General features: G+C 51.8%; 1 protein-coding gene across 1 annotated transcript in view; it reads left to right on the top strand.

Moving 5' to 3' along the window:
• Window positions 1-913: 913 nt before the first annotated feature.
• The window catches only part of CACNA1H (calcium voltage-gated channel subunit alpha1 H), a 343,498-nt gene continuing 322,063 nt past the window's right edge, over window positions 914-22,348 (top strand). Inside the window, exons 1-2 of the mRNA XM_056866218.1 lie at window positions 914-994; window positions 9,047-9,363. Of these exons, the coding sequence (XP_056722196.1) occupies window positions 9,062-9,363 (302 nt within the window). The 5' untranslated portion in view covers window positions 914-994; window positions 9,047-9,061. The remainder of the gene's footprint in view (window positions 995-9,046; window positions 9,364-22,348) is intronic.

The raw sequence follows: 22,348 nt of genomic DNA, 5'->3' as shown, positions 1-22,348 counted from the left end.
CAAAAGCCAGCGGTTCCGCCCCGGCTTCCCTCTCCCCCTCGCGGGGTCCGTGTGAACCCCTGGAAGGGGTTCAAGCGCCCCCCCCCCCCAATACACCCGCGCTCGCAGACCGAACTTCTGAACTGACCTTCCCCGGGCAGCCCCCTTGGGCAGGGCCAGCTGGCAGAGAGAACAAAGGAAAAGGAGGGAGGGGGGGAGAGGAAAGGGGGGAGACGGAGCGATGGGGGCAGGGAGCCGGCGGAAAGCGCCCCCTCCCCGGCCACCCCCCCAAGGACGACCCCCTCCGGGGGACCCGCACCCGCCCGCCTCTCCCCAAGCGCCCGGGGTCTCCCTGCGCCCAGGGGACTTTTACGCACGGCGCGCCCTCTCCAAAGCGCACCCCTCGGAGCTCTCCAAAAGCGCACCCCTGGGAGCTCTCCAAAGCGCACCCCTTCCCCACCTTTCCGGCGGCGGGGAGACCCCAGCCGCTCTCCGGCCTCCCCCCCACCCTTTCTGCCTTTCTCCCCACCCCTTTCTCTTCCCAGCCCTCCTCCTCCCCCCCCCCACCCTTCCCCGTGAAGTCTGAAGTTTCCCGGGTGCGCAAAGGCGAAGCGCTCCGGCGCGATCTCCCCGGCTCGCCCTTTCTCCAGATCGGGCCCCCTCCGCCTCTGCCCCCGCCCCAGCGAAGGGCTGAGCCGGGCTTGGCCGGCTCCCCCCCACCCACCCACCCACCACCCACCACCCTTGAGATCCCCCCAAAAGGGACCGGGGCCAGTTTGGAAGGAGAGCGGCTCGGCGAGGACCACGGGGGCGCGTCTCCGGGTGGGGGGAGAGGCAAGCCAGAGGGAAGAGGATGGGCGACGGGGGGGCTTGAGGCTCCTGCTCGCCACCGGGCCGCCCCCTCCCGCGCCCCCGGGACCGGCACCGGCCTCGCAAGTCCGTTTTGCCGCCTGGCCTCATGTGAACGCGAAGGCACGGCTATGCGTGTGGAAAGCCGGCGGTCCGGGAAACGAAGGTAAGGCGGCGCGGCGGCCCCTCCGCTCGGGGGAGGGGGCCAGGGAGACCCCCGCCGCGCCCTCCGCGGCCCCGATCCCGCCCACGGTCGCCTCCCGCCTTACCCCACCCCGCCGGAGTTCAATAGCGCTCTGGGCCAAGCCGGACTGCAGATCCCCCCGACTTGGCGTGGGGTTCGGGGGGTGCGTGGTGGTGGTGGTGGGGCAGTTGCTTCCGAGTAAACCCTACGGGACCCACGCTTTCTCGGGAAGGGGGGGACACGAAGGCACGACTTTTAGGGCTACCCCTCCCGCCCCGGTTCTCCTCTCCTCCCCGGCTTCTTTTTCCCCCCGGGGAGGGTCTCCATCCCCCCCGCCTCGCCCGCCTCTCCTTTGCGGGCGATGCGCTTCTGAGCCCGGATTGTGGGGCAGGGGCGGCGTGGGGGCCGCTTTCTTTCTCTCTCCCCCCCCCCCAATAGCTCCTTTCACTTTTCAGACAATGCCGGGGGTGGGGGGGGCTTCCAATTCGGCTGCCGAAAGGGTCCAACCCGGGGGGGGGGGGGAGAAAAGAGAACAATGAAGCGCAGACATCTCTTGGCCTCCTTTCCTCTCCCCCCCCCCCAACTCGGTCTCTCCCACCTTCAGGTCTGCCTGCCTCTTTAACCCTTGCCTATCCGCCGGCCCCCTCTGCCTCCGCTTAACCCTTTGCTCCCCGTGTCGTTCCTCTTCTCTCTCCCCCACCATTTCGCCCCCCCACTTTCTCTCCCCCCCCCCATCCCTTAACGTCCCCCTTCCACCGCCTGTCTTCTGGTAGACATGACAGAGGTCTATAAAATCATGCATGGTGTGGAGAGAGGGAATAAGAAGAAGCCTTTCTCCCTCTCCCCTAATACCGGAACACGGGCTCATCTGCTGAAGCTGGAGGGTGAGAGAGAACCGACCAAAGGAAGGATTTTTTTCAGGCAAGGCATAGTTGAACTGTGGAACTCCCTGCCCCAGGATGGGGTGGTGGCTGCCAACTTGGAAGGCTTGAAGAGGAGGGTGGACATGTTCATGGAGGAGAGGGCTATCCGTGACTGCTAGTTAAAACAGATACCAGTCATGATGCCTACCTATGCTCTCCAGTCTCATAGGAGCCTGCCTATTCTATTAGGTGCTGTGGAGCACAGGCAGGATGGTGCTGCCGCCGTCCTCTTGCTTGTGGGCTTCCTAGAGGCCCCTGGTTGGCCACTGTGTGAACAGACATTCACGGCTGGACTTGGTGGGCCATGGTTTGATCCAGCAGGGCTTTTCTTATGTTCTTCCTGGGGCTTGGAAGGGATCTTCTGGCTGGAGATCTGTCTTTTCCTCCTGCCATTCTGGAGACAGAGGGCTGACCGCGGTGGTGGTGGTGAGGAGAAATAACAGGAGAATTGTCCATTTGTTTGTAGGTTTCTATACTACTATGCCCCCTAATAGGCACTCATGGTTCACAGCATCATTCTCCCATTGAGCCCTCACAACACCCCTGCGAGGTAGGTTAGGTTGAGAGGGGGTCCCTGGCCCGAGGTCACCCAGAGAGCTTCTGTGGCAGCGTGGGGCTTCGAACCTGAGTCTCCCAGCTCCTTTCCTCCACTGTATCCTCACAACAGCCCCACGAAGTAGGCGAGGCTGAGAGAGTGTGACTGGCCCAAGGTCACCCAGCAAGCTTCCACAGCAGAGCGGGGATTCCAACCTGGGTCTCCCAGCTCCTTTCCTCCATTGTATCCTCACAACAGCCCCGTGAGGTAGGCGGGGCTGAGAGTGTGTGACTGGCCCAAGGTAACCTAGGAGGCAGATTCGAAACTGCCTCTCCCAGATCCTAATCCAACCCTCTAACCACTACACCACGGTGTCTCCGTTACTCATCATTACTATTATCATCCATCTTCCTCCCCTCAGTTCTCCAGACCCTCTGATTTCTCCTTCTTGCAATATTATTTTGCAGGCTTTTAAACCCCCTCCCCCCAGAAACTCAGGGCTGCAAACTCCCCCCTCTTTACCCTCACAACAACCCTGCAAAGTATACCCGGCGACGTGCTCCAAGGTCACCCTGTGAGTTGAATCACATCCCAAATCCTAGACTAGCCTGACGCTCTAAAAACCTTGTGCTGCGTGGCCTCCCTTGCAGTGCAATCCCTGGCTGGTTGACTCAGAAGTAAATCCCCCGGTGTTTCTTGGGGCTTGCTCCCAGGTAAAGTGTGGAGGCGCTGTTTCTACCATCCGTCCACCCAGATTGAGGGGTTCAGGTGCTGAGCATATGCTCAGCACGCAGAAGGCCCCAGGTTCAATCCCTGGCATCTCCAGCTAAAAAAGGACCAGGCAGGAGGTGATGTGAAAGACCTCCAGCTGGGAACCCTGGAGAGTGGCTGCCAGTCCGCATTGACATTATTGACTTTGGTGGACCAAGGGTCTGATTCAGTACAAGGCAAGGGATTCAATATAAGGCTGGGACTCAGTGGTAGAGCCTCTGCTTGGCTCACTGAAGGTCCCAGGTTCAATCCCCGGCATCTCCAGTTAAAAGGAACGGGTGATGGGAAAGACCTCTGCCTGAGACCCTGGAGAGCAGCTGCCAGTCTGAGTAGACAATGCCGGCATTGATGGATCTGGGGGTCTGGTTCACTATTTGTTTCTCTTTCTGTGTGTTCATCCTCCAAGTGTTCTTCCTACCCCTTTCTCTTTTTCGCTCCCCCCCCCCAGGTCTTGGCTTTCAGCCCTTGGGTGCTTCCCTCCCCTCCCCACTTTTCCTCTCCTACTCCCCTAACAACAGTCGTTTTTTTCTGCTTCTCGGGCCCCCTGAGCGTGACTTCTGACGTTTGGTACAAAAAAAGCTGGACTCTCTCCTGCTTCTCTCCCCCAGACACGAGTGCTCTTCCCCAGGAGTAACCTTACTAGTTTCTCGGGCCCCAGGCAAAAATGGGGATTTACCAACATAATTCTGGTAGCACAGGGGGAAAGGGGTCAGCTGTATGGTGTAGGGGGTCCCGAGCTCAGGGCAGAGGGCAGCTGCCCTGGAGGGAAGAAGAAGAGTTGGTTTTTCTTTGCCGACTTTCTCTACCACTTAAGGGAGAATCAAAGCGGTTTACAATCTCCTTCCCTGCCCCTCCCCACAACAGACACCCTGTGAGGGAGGTGGGGCTGAAAGAGCTCAAGGAGAGCTGTGACTAGCCCAAGGTCACCCAGCTAGCTTCATGTGGAGGAGTGGGGAATCAAACCGGGTTCTCCAGATTAGAGTCCACCGCTCCAAACCACCACTCTTAACCACTACATCACGCTGGGTCCGTGGGGAAGCCCGCCTCTGGCATTTATGTGTATGTAAAGTGCTGTCAAGTTGCATCCAGCTTAAGGTGGCCACATAGGGTTTTCAAGGCTAGAACGAACAGAGGTGGTTTGCCCTTGCCTGCCTCTGCGTAGCAACCCTGGACTTCCTCAGTGGTCTCCCATCCAAGTACTAACCAAGGTCGACCCTGCTTAGTTGCTGAGATCGGATGAGATTCGGCTCGCCTGGGCCATCCAGGTCAGGACCTGCCATTCACGTGTCCTTCAAGTGTTGTCAAGTGGCAGCCGACTTATGGCGAACCCAGCAAGGGGCTTTCAAGGCAAGGGAGAAGCCGAGGTGGATCGCCATTGCCTACCTCTGCAGAGCCTTCCCTTCCGAGTACTGACCCTGCATAGCTTCTGAGATCTGATGGGATCAGGCTACACCATGCTGCCTTTGTGGTGTAGTGGTTAAGAGCGGTGGTTTGGAGCGGTGGACTCTAATCTGGAGAACCGGGTTTGATTCCCCCACTCCTCCGCATGAGCGGCGGAAGCTAATCTGGTGAACCGGGTTGGTTTCTCCGCTCCTCCATATGAAGCCTTGGGCTAGTCACAGCTCTCTCAGCCCCACCTACCTCCCAGGTTGTCTGTTGTGGGGAGGGGAAGGGAAGGCGATTGTAAGCCAGTTTGATTCTGCCTCAAGTGGTAGAGAAAGTCGGCATATAAAAACCAACTCGTCGTCTTCTTCCTTCCCATGTCATGGCTAATATATATTGATAAACCTACCTAGAATCATACAGTCAGGCCATCTAGCTCAACCCCCTGCTTAATGCAGGATCTCCTCATGAATGTGTGTCTACCTCTTCATGAATGTGTCTACGATGGGGAAATATTTGTTCTGCTGTGATGCGGTTCCGATCCTGCAGACATGGAGTCCTCCGAGCCTAGACTCGACTTGACATTTACACAGGACAGCAAATGGGAGAAGTTGCCCAGGCCCCTGCTGCAATCTGGGTGGATTTGGCATTTATCTCCTCGCATCGAAACCACTTCTTCTCTTCTCCCTCCCTGCCCCACATGCACTGTTTTTTTTTTCACTGCCTGTGCCTCCCCCTTTCTTTATTGTTGCGTTTCCCAGCCTCTCCTCTAGGGATTTGCAAAGCGCACACACAACCACGCACGCACACACGCCCTAGAAACCTCGCCAGTCGTCAGGACTAGGCAGATGGGACAGTTGAAATGTGGTGGCGCCAGCTGCGTTGTGCATTTGCACGTTCCGAGGCATCCCCTTTGGGGCAGCCGGCACGTCTTCAACCCACTTCTGCTAAAACGGGGTTATGTCTTGTGCCAAACGTGTTGTAATGTTGCTTCCTGATTCCTGTAGTTGGCCACTGGCACCCCTGAACCAAATCTTCCTTGCTTCAGTGAGAAGCAAATGAAGGGTGCAACATCTGCGACAATAAGGAACAGGCCAAATAGTGAGTGTGTGTGTGTGTGTGGGTAACATAAGAACATAAGAAAAGCCATTTTGGATCAGACCCAGGCCCATCAAGTCCAGCAGTCTGTTCACACAGCGGCCAACCAGGTGCCTCTAGGAAGCCCCCAAACAAGAAGCCTGCAGCAGCATTGTCCTGCCTGGGTTCCACCGCACCTGAATTCTTCAACACCTTTCTTCACATAATGCATAGTTAAATTGTGGAACTCCCTGCCCCAGGATGTGGTGATGGCTGCAACCTTGGAAGGCTTTAAGAGGGGAGTGGACATGTTCATGGAGGAAAGGGCTATCCATGGCTACTAGTCAGAATGGATACTAGTCACGATGCATACCTATTCTCTCCAGGATAAGAGGAGCATGCCCATTATATTGGGTGCTGGGGAACACAGGCAGGACAATGCTGCTGCAGTCGTCTTGTTTGTGGGCTTCCTAGAGGCACCCGGTTGGCCACTGTGTGAACGGACTTGATGGGCCTGGGTCTGATCCAGTAGGGCTTTTCTTAGGTTCTTATGTTCTGATACAATAGGCATGCTCCTTGAATACTGTAGAGAATAGGTATGCATCATGACTAATATCCATTTTGAACAGTAGCCATGGATGGTCATATCCCCCATGAGCATGTCCACTCCCCTCTTAAACCCTTCCAAGTTGGCAGCCATCCCCACATCCTGGGGCAGAGAGTTCCACAATTTAACTATGTGTTGTGTGAAGAAATAATTCCTTTTATCTGTTTTGAATCTCTCACCCTCCAGCTTCAGCAGATGACCCTGCTAAAACGAGAGAGGGAGAAAAGCTTCTCCCTGTCCACTCTCTCCCTGCCATGCACAGTTTTATAGACCTCTATCATGTCTCCCCTTAACCACCTTCTTTCCAAGCTAAATAGCCCTCAGTGTTTCAACCGCTCCTCATAGGGCAGTTGCTCTAGCCCCCTGTTCATGTTGGTTTCTCTTTTCTGCACCTTCTCTTTTCTGACTGCAAACTAGTCATGATGCATACCTGTTCTCTCCAGGATCAGAGGAGCAGGCCTATTATGTCAGGTGCTTTGGAACATAGGCAGGACAATGCTGCTGCAGTCGTCTTTTGTGGGCTTCCTGGAGGCACCTGGTTGGCCACTGTGTGAACAGACTGCTGGACTTGATGGACCTTGGTCTGATCCAGCAGGGCTTCTCTTATGTTCTTTTGTTCTGCCCTCCCAATTCCACAAAATGGCCTTCTGACAAATGTAAACACTGACTGGGAGCATAACTTAGTGGGAGAGCACCTGATTGTCATGCAGACGTCCCCGGTGGTGGGGCTGAGAGAGCTCAAAGACAGCTGTGACTAGCCCAAGGTCACCCAGCTGGCTTCATGTGGAGTAGGGAAACCAACCCAGTTCACCAGATTAGCCTCCACCGCTCATGTGGAAGAGTAGGGAATTAAACCCGGTTCTCCAGGTTAGAGTCCACCACTCCAAACCACCGCTCAAGGTCCATCAAGGTCTGACTGGCAGCAGTTCTCCAGAGTCTCAGGTTGGGATCTTCCGCATCCCCTCTTCACTGGAGATGCCAGGGATTGAACCCAGGACCTTCTGCATGCCGAGCAGATGCTCTCCCTCTAAGCCAGGGCCCTGCTCCAGCTCTCTAGGCCTTGGAGTGGGGCTGTCATTTCAAGGAGACCGTGCCGACCTTGATCGACCAAGGCGGCTGCACGTGTTCCTGTGTCCCTTCCAAATTTGCCTTTCCGTGACTTCTCTGCCTTCCCTGTTTCCCTTCCTTTCCCGTCAGCTCCTCGTCTCTCTCCCTCCTGGCCTTTCCCCTCCCCACGCCCACCACCTCCAGGCCAACAAATTGTAAACTGGAGACGTGCCAAGCCTTCCCCCAAAAGGGATTGTAGATTGCTGAGACAGTGGGGAATTCTTTTGCTCCATTATAAGCTGGCTCCCGGTCAGCAAACTGCAGCAGTAAAACCAGCCTAAACTCATGGTGGAGATGGAGGGGGGCTGTGGCTCAGTGGCAGAGCCTCTGATTGGCATGTAGATGGTCCCGGGCTCAATCCCCGGCATCTCCAATTAAAGGGACTAGGCACGTAGGTGATGTGAAAGACCCCTGCCTGACACCCCGGAGAGCCGCCGCCGGTCTGAGTAGACAATACTGACTTTGATGGACCCAGGGTCTGATTCAGTAGAAGGCAGCTTCATGTGTGTAATGTTAAGATATTATAAATGAGAAAAAGCTGGTGGCAGTGAGTTCCGCAGGTTGTGTGAAGGACTCCCTTTTCGCTGCCCCAAATCACCTGTTCATTTGCTGTGGTTTAGTGGGAGGGGCTGTTGCTCAGTGGCATGCTTGGCATGCAGAAGGTCCCAGGTTCAATCCCTGGCATCTCCAGTTCAAGGGACTAGGCAAGCAAGGTGATGGGAAAGACCCCTGCCTGAGACCCTGGAGAGCCACTGCTGGTCTGAGTAGACAATACTGACTTTGATGGACCCAGTGTCTGATTCCGTATAAGGCAGCTTCATATGTGTTCATGCGCCTTCAACCATCTTCTTTTAGCTCTGGCTATGCTCTGGCAGATGGCAGTGGAGGCCACTTACCACATAGGGCTGCCAGCTCTGGGTTGGGAAATTCCTGGAGGTTTGGGGGTGGAGCCTAGGAAAGGCTGGATTTAGGGAGGAGAGGGAACTCAGCAGGTATGTGATGCCATAGAGTCCACCTGCAACAACAGCCATTTTCTCCAGGGGAAAGGATCTCTGTAGCCTTGAGATGTTCTCATTCCAGGAGATCTCCAGGCCCCACCTGGAGGATGCCAGTCACTGTTGGCTCACCTTTTCCTGGGGCCTTCCTTGCCTATGGGGAGGCTGCCCTTCTCCAAGAGGTCGCTCTTTTTTTTCGTATTTATTTTTACAATAATAGAAAATGGAACTATGACATTACTAAAATACTCATAATAGAAATTATTAAGAAGAAACTAAACCGTGCTGCTAATATAACTAAAATTCCCAATATAGTGAACCAAGCAATACTGTATCTATTTATCTAAAATCCACATGATTATTACATCACTCCCTCTCTGCAATTTACACCTTGTAGTGGTTTTTTTCCATCCTTGAAATTGTTAAATTCCAGCGAGTGTCCAGTTCTTCATTGCTATAGTATATCAACTTAATTAAAGTACAGGTTTCTTTAACCTTATCAAGCCAATTATTTAAATCAGGGAATTTATTGCTTTTCCAATATCTTAACAAAATTTGTTCTAGCAACCGTTAGTATATGCCGAAACGGCCCTCCATGTGACCACATCCCTCATCTTGTGCTTTTACTCTCCACAGGTGCCAGCTGCTATCATGGCTGATGGCGAGAGCAGAGGACCCTTCCACTCGCTGTCGAGCGATGACGTCCGGGTCCCCATAACCTCCAGCCCCTCCGCCAGCCAGGCGTCTCCCCCCGGGGAGGAGAAAGACGAGGATGCCCTCAGCGCTTGTAAATCTATCCAGGACAGTTTGGCCTCCGCGGGATCGTCCACCAGGGATCCGGCCCATGAGGGAGAGAACCAGATCCCGTACCCGGCTCTGGCCCCCACCGTCTTCTTCCTCCTCCACCAGACAACCCAGCCGCGCAGTTGGTGTCTCAAGTTGGTTTGTAACCCATATCCTTTCCCTTCCGGGATGCCGGCTTTCGGTCTCGTGCGGTCAGTTCCGTCAGTTCCGCCATTAAGCTTTTCCGGACACTGGATCAAGGGCTGATCTTCTGGTCGGTCTGATTTCCGACCCGCCCGTCCCATGCCTCAAAACACGGCGAATGCGTTCCTCCAGTCATTCTAGTCTCTTGAATGCTTTGGGTCGGGTGGTTGTCTCACTCCTGGTTAGGGTCAGCGCTCTTGACTCGAGAAAGGAGAAGGAACGGGGAGGTTTCTCATAGAGGTGAGAAGCAGAGGCGCTTCTGGCTGGCAGAAGATGATTAGTACCGTAGGGAGTTTGGAGAAGCTCCAGAAACGGTCTTTGCTGGCCTGAGCAGAGGTTGATTCCAGTAGTGCAAGTCTTGTCAGAGCCTTTGTTTTCTTGGCTGGAAGAAGCAACTGACTATCTTCCACACTTCCCTGTCAAATCATGTGTTTGTGCGTTATGTGCCGGCAAGTTGCTTCCAACTCATGGCAACCCTATGAGTTAATGTCCTCCAAAACATCCTATTGCTCACAGCCTTGCTCAGATCTTGCAAACCGAGGCTTCCTTGATGGAGTCCATCCGTCTCATGTTGGGTCTCCCTCTTTTCCTGCTGCCTTCAACTTTTCCTAACAGTGTTGTCTTTTCCAGCGACTCTTGGCTTCTCATGATGTGACCAAAGTACAACAGCCTCAGTTGAGTCATTTTAGATTCTAGGGAGAATTCAGGCTTGGTTGTAACTAGAACCCACTGATTTGTCTTTTTGGCAGTCCACGGTATCCGGAAAACCCTCCTTTCTTCCTGTCAAATCATAGCAATGTTTCGATGGTTGTCGATGTTAATCAGGATATGGAAAATGGCGGAGGTACCTGTTAATGTGCAGGGTGGGAAATATTGTGGGGAGGGGAAGGGAAGGCGATTGTAAGCTGGTTTGATTCTTCCTTAAGAGGTAGAGAAAGTCGGCATAGGAAACCCAACTCTTCTGGGGGTTGTGACGCCTTCCTCCCAACCATACCTGGGACTTAGCTTTCTTGGATTTTGTTACTAAATCGAGAAATCTGCCCTGCACTGAATCAGTGTGCCACCCGCCGCATTTCTGTAGCAGAGCCGAGATTCGAACCTGGGTCTCCCAGATCCTAGTCTAACCACTGTGCCATAAAACTGGAGGGGGGGGGAGTTTAAAGTATAGATAGTGTCTCTCGGATAACATGGTTGGCCAAAAATGCACGTTATGACGTCATGGGTTCAGCACGTGCCCGATCCTGGCGAACAGCAGCCGTGCCTGACGAGTGGGGCGGGGCGCATGGATGAAATGCTGTCACCTGAGTGTGTGGTTTTCCTGCGATACGTGGCCCAAGTATTGTGGGACGGAGGTTTCTGTTTCCCCACTAATGCGCCGTTGGGAAGCCCACGCACGTTTCGTGCGCCTCTCCTGTCTTCCGGCACAGACTGGTTTTGGTATTCTTCTTCTTCTTTAAAAAGCTTTGTGGCCCGCGTCGACGTCTCCATCTGTTGAAGCACGGGGGGGAGAACGAAGGCGAGACGTCCGCTCGGTATCCGCCGGGAGTTCGCGGCCTGTATTATTGTGACAGGCATTATTTATTAATATGGCGATTATCGACCTGCCTTTAGTTAAGCAGGGGAAGTCGTGTGTGAGGTTGTGCATGTGTGCGAAATCCGCTCTTTCCCGCTGCCCTTGGCAACAGCCAGCCGGAGGAGGGCTGCTGGGAGAAAGCTGGGAGACGGCAACCCATAATAGTCCATTACTGAGAGCAATCAGAGAGATGGTGTCCGCTTTATGGGCCTCCCCGTCCTCATGTTTCAGCTGGTTGGGATTGCTAGCCAGGCTGTTTAACTTTAATAAGTCTTTCAAAGATGCGCTGGAAGGGAGGCATTGGTAGGGTTGCCAACCTCCAGGTGATGGCTGGAGTTCTCCTGCTATTACAGCTGATCTCCAGGCGAGAGCCAGCATGGTATAGTGGTTAAGAGCGGTGGTTTGGGGAGGTGGACTCTGATCTGGAGAACCAGGTTTGATCCCCCGCTCCTCCAAGTGAGCGGCGGAGGCTAACCTGGCGAACTGGATTTGTTTTCCCCACTCCTTTGTTTCCCCACACAAAGCCAGCTGGGACACCTTGGGCAAGTTACAGCTCTGTTAGAGCTCTCTCAGCCCCACCTACCTCCCAGGATGTCTGTTGTGGGGAGGGGAGGGGAAGGTGATTGTAAACCGGTTTGATTCTCCCTTAAGTGGTAGAGAGAATATAAAAACCAACTCTTCTTTTTCTTATTCACCTGGAGAAAATGGCCACTTTGGCAATTGGTCTCTATTGGTCTCGGCCCCAAAAATCTCCAGGTGTTTCCCAACCCAGAGCTGGCAACCCTACCCAGATTGGATCTCCCGAGTGGCGACATTTGGCTCACGTGATGCGCAGAGTCACCCTTCGGGGTACAAGGTCATGGTTGATGTGTGGCTTGGTGGAGCCAGCTCTCCGTGTCAATGAATCGGTCGCCGCCTGTCTTCGCTCCCTTGTCGCCGATACAGCGGGTGGGTAAATCTTCAGGATTGCCGGAGGAAAGGGCACAGGTTCGCAGGGATGCGGTCAGGCCACTGAAGTCGAGTTGGCGCTTTTCTCAGCCCGTTCCTCCTTTGCTGCTGCATAATCAGACACGGCGTTTCAATGACCTACAGAAAAGAATACAGCGGGCGCATGAATTTATCCTGATCCGGACAGTTCCACCACCTTTATTTACATGCCCTACAGCAGGTGTGTGAATATATCCTGATCTGGACAGTTCTACTGCCTTTCCTCTTTGCTTACAATGAGGACGTTGGGGGTCAGTAATACTGTGCCCCCACCAAAAAATATCAACAACCCGCGATACCCCTTTCCGCACCCATCTAATAGTTATTTTTTAAAAGCTGTTTTGCAGGCATCAAGAGTGGGGAAGAAATGACAGGTGACAGGAGGCCGGGGCTCAGTGGTAGAGCTTCTGCTTGGCATGCAGAAGGTCCCAGGTTCAATCCCCGGCATCTCCAGTTAAAGGGACCAGGCTAGTAGGTGATATCAAAGACCTTTCTCTGCCTAAGACCCTGGAGAGCCGCTGCCAGCCTAAGTAGACAATATTGACCTTGTTGGATCGATGGTCTGATTCAGTAGAAGGCAGCTTCATGTATGCGCCTAGATAAGTTGAGTGGTTGAGTGGCTGAGCATTTGGTTTGCACGGGGAAGGTGCCAGGTTCAGTCCTTGGCATCTCCAGTTAAAGGACCAGGCAGTCGGTGATGGGAAATACTCTGGAGAGTACAGAGAAGCAGGGGATAAAACCCAACTCCTCCTCCTCCAGTGTGGTGGAGTGGTTAAGAGCAGTGGTTTGGAGCGGTGGACTCTGATCTGGAGAACCAGGTTTGATTCCCCACTTCTCCGCATAAGAGGTAAAGGCTAATCTGGTGAACTTGATTTGTTTCCCCACTCCTATACAAGAAGCCAGCTGGGTGACCTTGGGCTAGCCACAGCTCTCTTCCAGCTCTCTCAGCCCCACCTCCCTCACAGGGTGTCTGTTGTGGGGAGGGGAAGGGAAGGTGATTGTAAGCCGGTTTGTGTCTCCCTTAAGTGGTAGAGAAAGTCAGCATATAAAAACCAGCTCTTCTTTCTCTTCTTCCTCCTCTTCTTCCTCCTCCTCTTCTTCCTCTTCTTCCTCTTCCCCTTCCCCTTCTGTTGTCCATTTTCCTATATAGGCCGGGTTCCCGGAGACCTTCCCCATCCCTTTAAATACCTGGCAGATCCAGCCTGTCTCCCATTGCTTGTCCTTGTCCTTCCCCCCTTCCCCACATCTGCTGTAAAATGCAGGGCTCCAGGTGTGTCAAGCAACACCTTGCGGTATTTAAAGACACCGTGTAAATCCCCTGGGCGGTGAGCCGGCAACGAGATGATAGCGCTGACCTGCCATTATTTGACATTTGAAAACCATCATCTCCAGAAGAATCTGCTTCGCTCTTAATCGAGGCATGGTTTTTGATCTGGGGAAAAATGCTTGGGTTGTCACATCGCAACCTTGGGACGTTTTTCAATCAGGGGGACCTAGACCGCAGGGAGCTATTTTTGTGTCCTTACTACCCGTGTGCCTTTAGCCTTGAGCTGAAGGGGATAAGATGAGGTGATGTGTGTTAATTAAATAAAATATTATTAATTGGGGGGGGGGTTACGTTATTGCGGAAAGCACCAAATATGTTGATAGTAAATAAGCGTGGTGTAGGATCTGGGGGGCCCAGGTTCAAATCCCCGCTCTGCAATAGAAGCTTTCTGGGTGACCTTGGGGCAGTCCACACACTCTCAGCCTAGCCTACCTTGCAGGGTTGTTGTAAGGATAAAATGGAGAGGAGAATGGTGTAAGCTGTCTTAGGTCCCCATTGGAGAGGAAAGTGGGGCGGCATGGTATAGTGGTTAAAGTGTCGGACGAGGATATGGGAGACCCTGGTTCGAACCCCCACCTGGGTCATGGAAGCTTGCAGGGTGACCTTGGGCCAGTCACACACCTTCAGCCTAACCTACCTCACAGGGTTGTCATGAGGATAAAATGGAGGATGGGAGCTAAGAGAACCGGGTTCGAATCCCCATTCTGCCATTGAAGCTGGCTGAGTGGCCTTGGGCCAGTCACGTGCTCCTAGCCTATCCTACCTCATAGGATTGTTGTGAGGATAAAATGGAAGAGAGGGGAACGATGTAGGGGGCTTTGAGTCCTCTCTGTAGAGGAGGTCAAGGTACAAATGCAGTAAATAAATAAAATATTCACTTTTTCTGGTATTATTTTGGAAAGCACCAACCAGCGTGGTGTAGTAGTTAAGAGCGGTGGTTTGGAGCGGTGGACTCTGATCTGGAGAACCGGGTTAGATTCCCCACTCCTCCACACGAAGCCAGCTGGGTGACCTTGGGCTAGTCACAGTTTTCTCCAAACTCTCTCAGCCCCACCTCCCTCACAGGATCTCTGTTGTGGGGAGGGGAAGGGAAGGTGATTGTAAGCCGGTATGATTCTTCCTTAAGTATTAGAGAAAGTCATAAAATCATAGAATCATGGAGTTGGAAGGGACCACTAGGGTCATCTAGTCCAACCCTCTTCACAATGCAGGAAATTCGCAACTACCTCCCCCCTCCACACCCCCAGTGAACCCTACTCCACGCCCAGAAGATGCCCAAGATGCCCTCCCTCTCGTGATCTGCCTGAAGTCATAGAATCAGCCTTGCTGACAGATGGCCATCTAGCCTCTGCTTAAAAACCTCCAGGGAAGGAGAGCTCACCACCTCCCGAGGAAGCCTGTTCCATTGAGGAACTACTCTGTTGGAAAATTCTTCTGAATGTCTAGAAGGAAATTCTTCTGATTTAATTTCAACCTGTTGGTTCTCGTCCAACAGAAAACAACTCGGCATATAAAAGCCAACTTTTCTTCTTCCCCTTCTTCTTCCTCTTCTTCCCCTTCCCCTTCTTCTTCTTCTTCGATGGTTAGTATGTGTGTTTGGGGGGGGTTGGGCAAGAGCACTTCTGAACATGTGCAAAGTGGGATTAAGGGTCATTCACCCTCAGATGATATCACTTCCAAGAAGGCTCAAATCGCAGCCCCATCCCTTTTAAACATTAACCGTGGCCTTTCAGCCGGTTAGCCGGCACTGCCGGTTTCCAGGGCTGCATCAATATCTGCTTCTTGGCAACGGAGTTTCGCACAATCTGCTTAACTAAAAAATAAAATAAAGAGACAATATGCATTTCAAATATTGCCTTTGGCGAAAGGGCAGGCTGGTGCGGGAAGAGCCCTTCCCGAGCATTACCAGGCCGTTCGGAAAGCGGTGAGAGGAAGACAAATGGTTAGCTGAGGGCCCGGGGAATTTGGGCTGAAAGAAGAGCTAGGAAGATTTGGAAAGCACCTGTCTTTGGGGGTGGGGGGTGGAGGAGGGGAATCCTGCAAAAGCAATATGTCGAAGCGGTTTGGAGCTGTGAAGAGTTCTCTACTTGACAGTCCTCAGTCGGTGGGAAAGAGTTCCCTTTCTTCCATGCCCGGGGAAATGCCGCTCTGGGGTCAGGAAGCAATTTTCCTCCAGGCCAGATTGGCCAGGGAACCTGGGAGGCTTTTTGCCATCCTCGGGGCATGGAGTAGGGGTCACTGGTGGTGTGGCGGGGGGGAAGAAGAAGAAGAGTTGGTTTTTATATGCCGACTTTCTCTACTACGTAAGAATCAAACCAGTTTACAATCTCCTTCTCTTCCCCACCACAGACACCCTGTGAGGTAGGTGGGGCTGAGAGAGCTGTGACTAGCCTGAGGTCACCCAGCTGGCTTCATGTGTAGGAGTGGGGAAACAAATCCAGTCCACCAGATTAGCATCTGCTGCTCATGGGGAGGAGTGGGGAATCAAACCAGGGAATCAAACCCGGTTCTCCAGATCAGAGTCAACCACTGCTCTTAACCACCACACCACCACACCATGAGGTAGTTGTGAATTTCCGGCATTGTGGAGAGGGTTGGACTAGATGACCCTGGTAGTCCCTTCCAACTCTGCCATTTTCTCCCGTGAAACGGATCTCTGCAGTCCTGGAGGATGGCAACCCTAGGAATAGGGTATGTTGTGGATGAACATTTGGATGCTGTCCCCCCATGTGTAAATGGGGAGGGCAATATAGTTTGGGGATGGAGAAGGGGGAATCATCCCCCTTGGAAACGTCTGCCCCTGCTGCTCGAAGTCCCACTAGGAACTCTTCCTTTCTCCCTCCCCAACTTAAAACAATTCAGATGGCATTTTCCGGGGGGGGGGGAGAGTTAACCCCCTCTTCTTCATCCCTAGCCCACATCACCCCCCCAGGCCACTTTTGGTAGTTAAATTCACCTGATCATGGATCCCGAATACCATGTATAGTTTGGCCCTTGCTGGTCTGTGATTGGAAAATGCACCCAAGCTTCTCTTCCTCTGAATTCCTGCCTGCGTTGTGAAGTTGCAAGTTTTCTTTCCAAAGTGCAGCCTCTGTCCCCATCCTTTCGTCTTCTTTTTTTAGTTTTGAAATTTTGCACAGAGCTTTGTTCCCTTTATGATCTTTCCTCCTTCTGGAGACCCAGCCCTACAAGGAAAGGCTGGGGGAGTTGGAAATGTTCAGTGTGGAGAAGAGGAGGCTGAGGGGGGACAGGATCGCTTTCTTGAAGTATTTGGTCCATCACTTAGAGGAGGGCAGGGAGCTGCTCCTTCTGGCTGGATCATAGGACTCGCAATAATGGGTTTAAATTGTGGCCAGAAAGATATTAGGATATTTTACAGTAAGAGTTGTTCAACAGTGGAATGAGCTACCTAGGGAGGTGGTGAGCTTCCCCTCCCTGGCAGTCTTTAAGCAGAGGCAGGACAAGCACTTGTCAGGGATGCTCCAGGCTGATCCTGCATTGAGCAGGGGGTTGGACTAGAAAGCCTAAGGTCCTTTCCAACTCTATAATTCTATGTACATTGGAAGGAGGTTGGACTAGAAAGCCTAAGGTCCTTTCCAACTCTATAATTCTATGTACATTGGCAATGCGCACATGAGCATTGATCCGTACCGCAATCTTGATAGCATAGCACATATCCCTGCATTTTTCCCATTCTTTCCCCCTCCTGCAAATTGGCAATGTGCACATGAGCATTGATGCATACAGCAAGCTTGATAGGATTGCACGTATACCCATATTCTTCCATTCTTCACTCCTCCTGTACATAGGCAATGTGCAAATGAGCATTGATGCATATCTTAATCTTGATAGCATTGCACGTATGCCCATATTTTCCCATTCTTTCCCCCTCCTGCACATTTTAGTGCGCACATGAACATTGATTCATACAGCAAACATGATAGGATTGCACATGTGCCCGCATTTCCCCATCCTTTCCCCCTCCTGCACATTGGCAATGAGCACATAAGCATTGATGCATACCACAATCTTGATAGGATAGGGAGGGGCTGTGGCTCAGTGGTAGAGCATCTGCTTGGCATGCAGAAGGTCCCAGGTTCAATCCCTGGCATCTCCAATTAAAGGGACTAGGCAAATAGGTGATGGGAAAGACCTCTGCCTGAGATCCTGGAGAGCCACTGCCGGTCTGAGTAGACAATACTGACTTTGATGGATCGAGGGTCTGATTCAGTAGAAGGCAGCTTCATGTGTTCATGTGTTCATGTTCATGTATGCCGGTGTCAAGATTTTTTGCGTGTGCAGTGGTTTACTGGGGTACGTCAGTAAAACACTGCACAAACAGAACCTCGATTCAGATGTATGTGCTGTGACCTCAATGTTATTCCCCAGCATTGTTTGTACTTCAGCGATCCCATGATTTAAAGATCATGGGAAAATACACTCAAGCATGAAGCAAGATTCTCTGAGGCATGACGGTAGTTCTCTAATAGGATATAGTTTTGATGTCACATAGAGAATAATAGATATGTCAATGGTGGTTTTGATATAAGGGACCTTCAAGTTCTGATTAGACAACTTCACTGAGGCTACACTTTTCCAAAGATCATGAAATTGCATACCCAGAAATTCAGGAAAGAAAATATTTCCCAGGTGTCCTCACTTTACATATACCAGAGAACCACAGTAAGTTTTATTTAGGACTGCATTTGACCACTTTGACTAATTTAGCTTTTATTTATTGGCCGTCCTAACTGGAGATTGTAAATTATGGTCTGCCAGATGTCTTTATAAATCACTGTTTTATTTATATTTCATTGTGTTTTTTTATAATAATTGTTTTATTTAGATTGTAAACCGCCTTGAGTTCCGTAAGGTAGAGAGGCAGCTAATAAATGTTAGGGATTGCTCGCAATTCCTAAATCACAGGACTATGAAAACACATACCTCTGGCACTTAAATTCTGCCCCCCACCAATTGCCCATGGTGTGTGTAGACACCCAGGTATGCTTTTTTTAAAAAAAAAAAAATCACACACACGCACCCTTAAATTGCTCATCTGAAGTCCCATGGAATAGAATTTAATCCAATGAGTGTATTGAAAGTGGAAGGAAACCCTAGATTTCATTGCAAAATCCAAACAATGTCCCAGGCTAGCCTGATCTTATCAGATCTCAGAAGCTAAGCAGGATGGGAGACCACCAAGGAAGCCCAGGGTTGCTACGCAGAGGCAGGCAATGGCAAACTACCTCTGTTGTCTCTTGCCTTGACCTGGATGGCCCAGGCTAGCCTAATCTCATCAGATCTCAGAAGCTAAGCAGGGTTGGCCCCTGTTAGTATTTGGATGGGAGGCCACCAAGGAAGTCCAGGGGCACTTCGAACAGGCAGGCAGTGGCAGACCACCTCTGCTTAATCGCTTGCCTTGAAACCCCTACTGGGTCGCCGTAAGTCAGCTATGACTTGACGGCACTTTGCACACACAACTACTAACAGATGCCAGAAGGTCTGCTTGTTTCCCTCCCGCTCAACAGGTACATCTGTTGTGGATTAAAAGTTTGACTACAATTTGTTCCTCTCTCTCTCTGATTTTGGCATTTTTCTTTTTTTTTTTCCCCAAAGAAGTTTCTCATTCTTCTGGCAATTAGCCGGGTGCGGGGTTTATCAGCTCCAGTCCTGCTTCCTCCATAAATCGTTGGCTTTAAATATTTATGATGGCGGGGAAAGATATGCCTCTGTATCTCAGCCTCCAGGAGCCTGGCTGCACGTTTTCCTCTGTGTTTTTTTCCTCCTGGTCTCCCTTAGTGAGAGGCGTCTGGTGGGGCTACAAAACTGCCCCGTCTAAATGGATCAGCTCCATCTGTGTTAAAGACGCCATAGACGGATCCTATATGTGAGCAGGAAATTTGTGCCCCTAAATAATGGGGCACAGGATGGAAGCCTGAAGTCATAGAATCATAGAGTTGCAAGGGACCACCAGGGTCATCTAGTCCAACTCCCTGCACAATACAGGAAATTCACAAATACCTCCCGCCCACACCTCCAGTGACCCCTACTCCATGCCCAGAAGATGGCCAAGATGCCCTCCCTCTCATGATCTGCCTTAGGTCACAGAATCAGCATTGAGGTAGCAAGGATGAAAATGTGGACATCTCTTCTCTCCCATTGCCCCCCCTCAAAACACTGCCCCCAGGAGTTAAATACCCTCCCATGGTATAGGCTGTGTGGTGTGGGTATACACTCAGATGGGAGCATTGGTGAAGATTATAATGGCTCAGCTTATTTACTGCATTGGTTATGTATTTTTATTTATTTACTTTATTGATACCCCATCTTTCACCCCCAATGGGGACCCAAAGCGGCTGACACCTCTCTCCTGCTTTATCCTCACAACAACCCTGGGAGGAAGGTTAGGCTGTGGGTGAGTGACTGGCCCAAGGTCGCCCAGCAAGCTTCCATGGCAGAGCAGGGATTTGAACCTGGTTCTTTAAGCTCCTTTCCTCCATTTGATCCTCACAACAACCCTGGGAGGAAGGTTAGGCTGAAAGGGTATGACTGGCCCAAGGTCACCCCGCAAGCTTCCATGACCCAGGTGGGGGTTCGAACTGGGATCTCCCAGATCCTCGTCCGACGCTTTAACCACTACACCATGCTGCCCCACTCTTCTCCCCAAAGCAGCTGACACCATTCTCCTCTCCTCCATTTAATCCTCACAACAACCCTGCAAGGCAGGCTAAGCTGAGACTGTCTGCGACTGCCCCAGGGTCACCCAGCGAGCTTCCATGGCAGAGCGGGGATTGGATCCTGGGCCTCCCAGATCCTAGTCTGACTCTCCAACCACTACACCATGCTGGCTTCGCTCCCGCTCCAGCAAATATTTCCCTCCCATTGGCAGGAAGCAATGTTCGAATCTTTTTTTTCCTTTGAAAAATCAATAAACGTTTTACGACAAGCTTCAAGTGGACTAAGGTTGTACCCTAAATCTGGGTGTTCTTTTGTTTTTTTTAAGTGTAGCTTCAGTGGAAATCATTGGGAAGAATGGCATTTGGCATGCACGCTAAATGAATTGTAAATGACACTTCCCCGCATCTTTTGGATTGATTAAACCATTCATGTCTGGCAAGGGGAAAAAAAAACAAAAATGGATGTTATTCTTAGGGGCGATTCAAATATTACTGGCAGGACTGCGGAGACCACATCCTTCTCTCTGTGTGTGAGTGCGTGTGTGCTCGGGAATGAGGTTGAGCACCTTTGCAGAAGTCCCCATATCAGCTCAAAGCATTGTCAGTTTCCTCCAAAGGCTTGCTGAAAACCGTCGAGCGAGAGGGTAGCAAGGACAGATTTTGAACCGAGAGATGTCCATAGCCCTGTTCCATTTGCCCCTAGAAGGAAAGTGGCGTAGTGGTTTGGAGTGGTGGACTCTAATCTAGAGAACCGGGTTTGATTCCCCACTCCTCCACATGAGCAGCAGAGGCTAATCTGGTGAACTGGGTCCTCCATATGAGCGGTAGACTCTAACCTGGAGTACCAGGTTTGATTCCCCACTCCTCCACATGAGCCGTGGACTCTAATCTGGAGGACCGGGTTCGATTCCCTGCTCCTCCACATGAAGCCAGCTGGGTGACCTTGGGTTAGTCATTGAGATATGATATTCTCTCAGCCCCACCTACCTTACAAAGTGCCTGATGTGGGGAGAGGAAGGGAAGGAGACTGTAAGCCAGTTTGATTCTTCTTAAAAGGTAGAGAAAATCAGCATATAAAAACCAACTCTTCTTCTTCATCATCATCATCATTCATTCATTCATTCTGAACATGTGTTTGCAGAGAAGGCGAAGGGGAACCCCCCCCCCATACAGCATTGCCAACAGCCCTGTCCCTTTGGTGGTGGTAGAAAGGGCCATCCAATTGCAGCCAATTTACAGCAACCCTGTAGGAGTTTCAAGGCAAGAGACAATCCACAGGTTTCCTGCATCTGTGTAGCAACCCTGGACTTCCTGGGTGGTTTCGCATCCAAGTACTAACCAGGGCCGACCCTGCTTAGCTTCTGAGATCTGACGAGAGCGGGCTGGCCTGGGCCACCCGGGTCTGGGTCCAGTGCTAAATAGGTCTGGTTATAGAAGAAGGGATGGAATACCAAGATGAGGGGGCTGTGGCTCATCAGCAGAGCCTCTGCTTGGCATGCAGAAGGTCCCAGGTTCAATCCCTGGCAGCAGCTCTAGCTAGAAAAACCAGGCAAGAGGTGATGTGAAAGACCTCTGCCTGAGACCTTGGGGGAGCTGCTGCCAGTCTGAGTAGGCAACACTGACCTTACTGGACTTATGGTCTGGTTGCTGAGGGGCCGTGGTTCAGTGGAAGAGCCTCTGCTTGGCATGCAGAATGTCCCAGGTTCAATCCCCGTGTGAGCTCTAGTCCTGCGGCCCCCTTAAACAGACTTCAGCAGGCAACCAATCCACAAAAGCAGTTTTATTGGGTAGAATCGACAGGTTTCAGAAGCCATATTCAAAAGGACACTAGTAAGGGTCAAAGGCAAGGTACATAGCATATATGGAAGAGCAAAAGGAGATAACCGGTTACCCAGGCAACCCCCCCCCCTCCAAGAGGCAGGAAGGAGTACTTGGCAATTCCCACAGTATGGGAATCTATGAAGACTAAACACGGGGCATAGACTGGCCTTGGACAGAATAGCACAACAGCACCTGGAAGCAGCACAATCGCACTACCGCATACCATCCTCATGGCCTGCTCCTGACACCCCAGCAGATCCAGTTAGAAGGACCAGAGAGTAGGTAACGTGAAAGACCTCTGCCTGAGACCCTGGAGAGCCACTGCCAGTTGAGTAGACAATACTGTCATGGATGGAACGAGGGTCTGATTCTACGTAAAGCAGTGTCATGTGTGTGCATGTGTGTGACCGTATCTTCAAGGGAGGGGCCCCCTTCCACTTAACCCCAGAGTCGAGGGGTGTCGTGTTTTTTTGCGACTGCAGGAATAGGGAAGGGCGGCTTGCAGTTGGTTCCCATTACATGGCTCTTGGATGCCACGCGCAACCAGAGAATCCACCCACGGCGAA

The sequence above is a fragment of the Euleptes europaea genome, chromosome 21 (assembly GCF_029931775.1).
Source record: "Euleptes europaea isolate rEulEur1 chromosome 21, rEulEur1.hap1, whole genome shotgun sequence".
In the NCBI taxonomy this organism is placed as follows: Eukaryota; Metazoa; Chordata; class Lepidosauria; order Squamata; family Sphaerodactylidae; genus Euleptes; species Euleptes europaea.
Note: the sequence above shows the minus strand (reverse complement) of the source record. Positions and strands in the feature narration are given on the sequence as shown.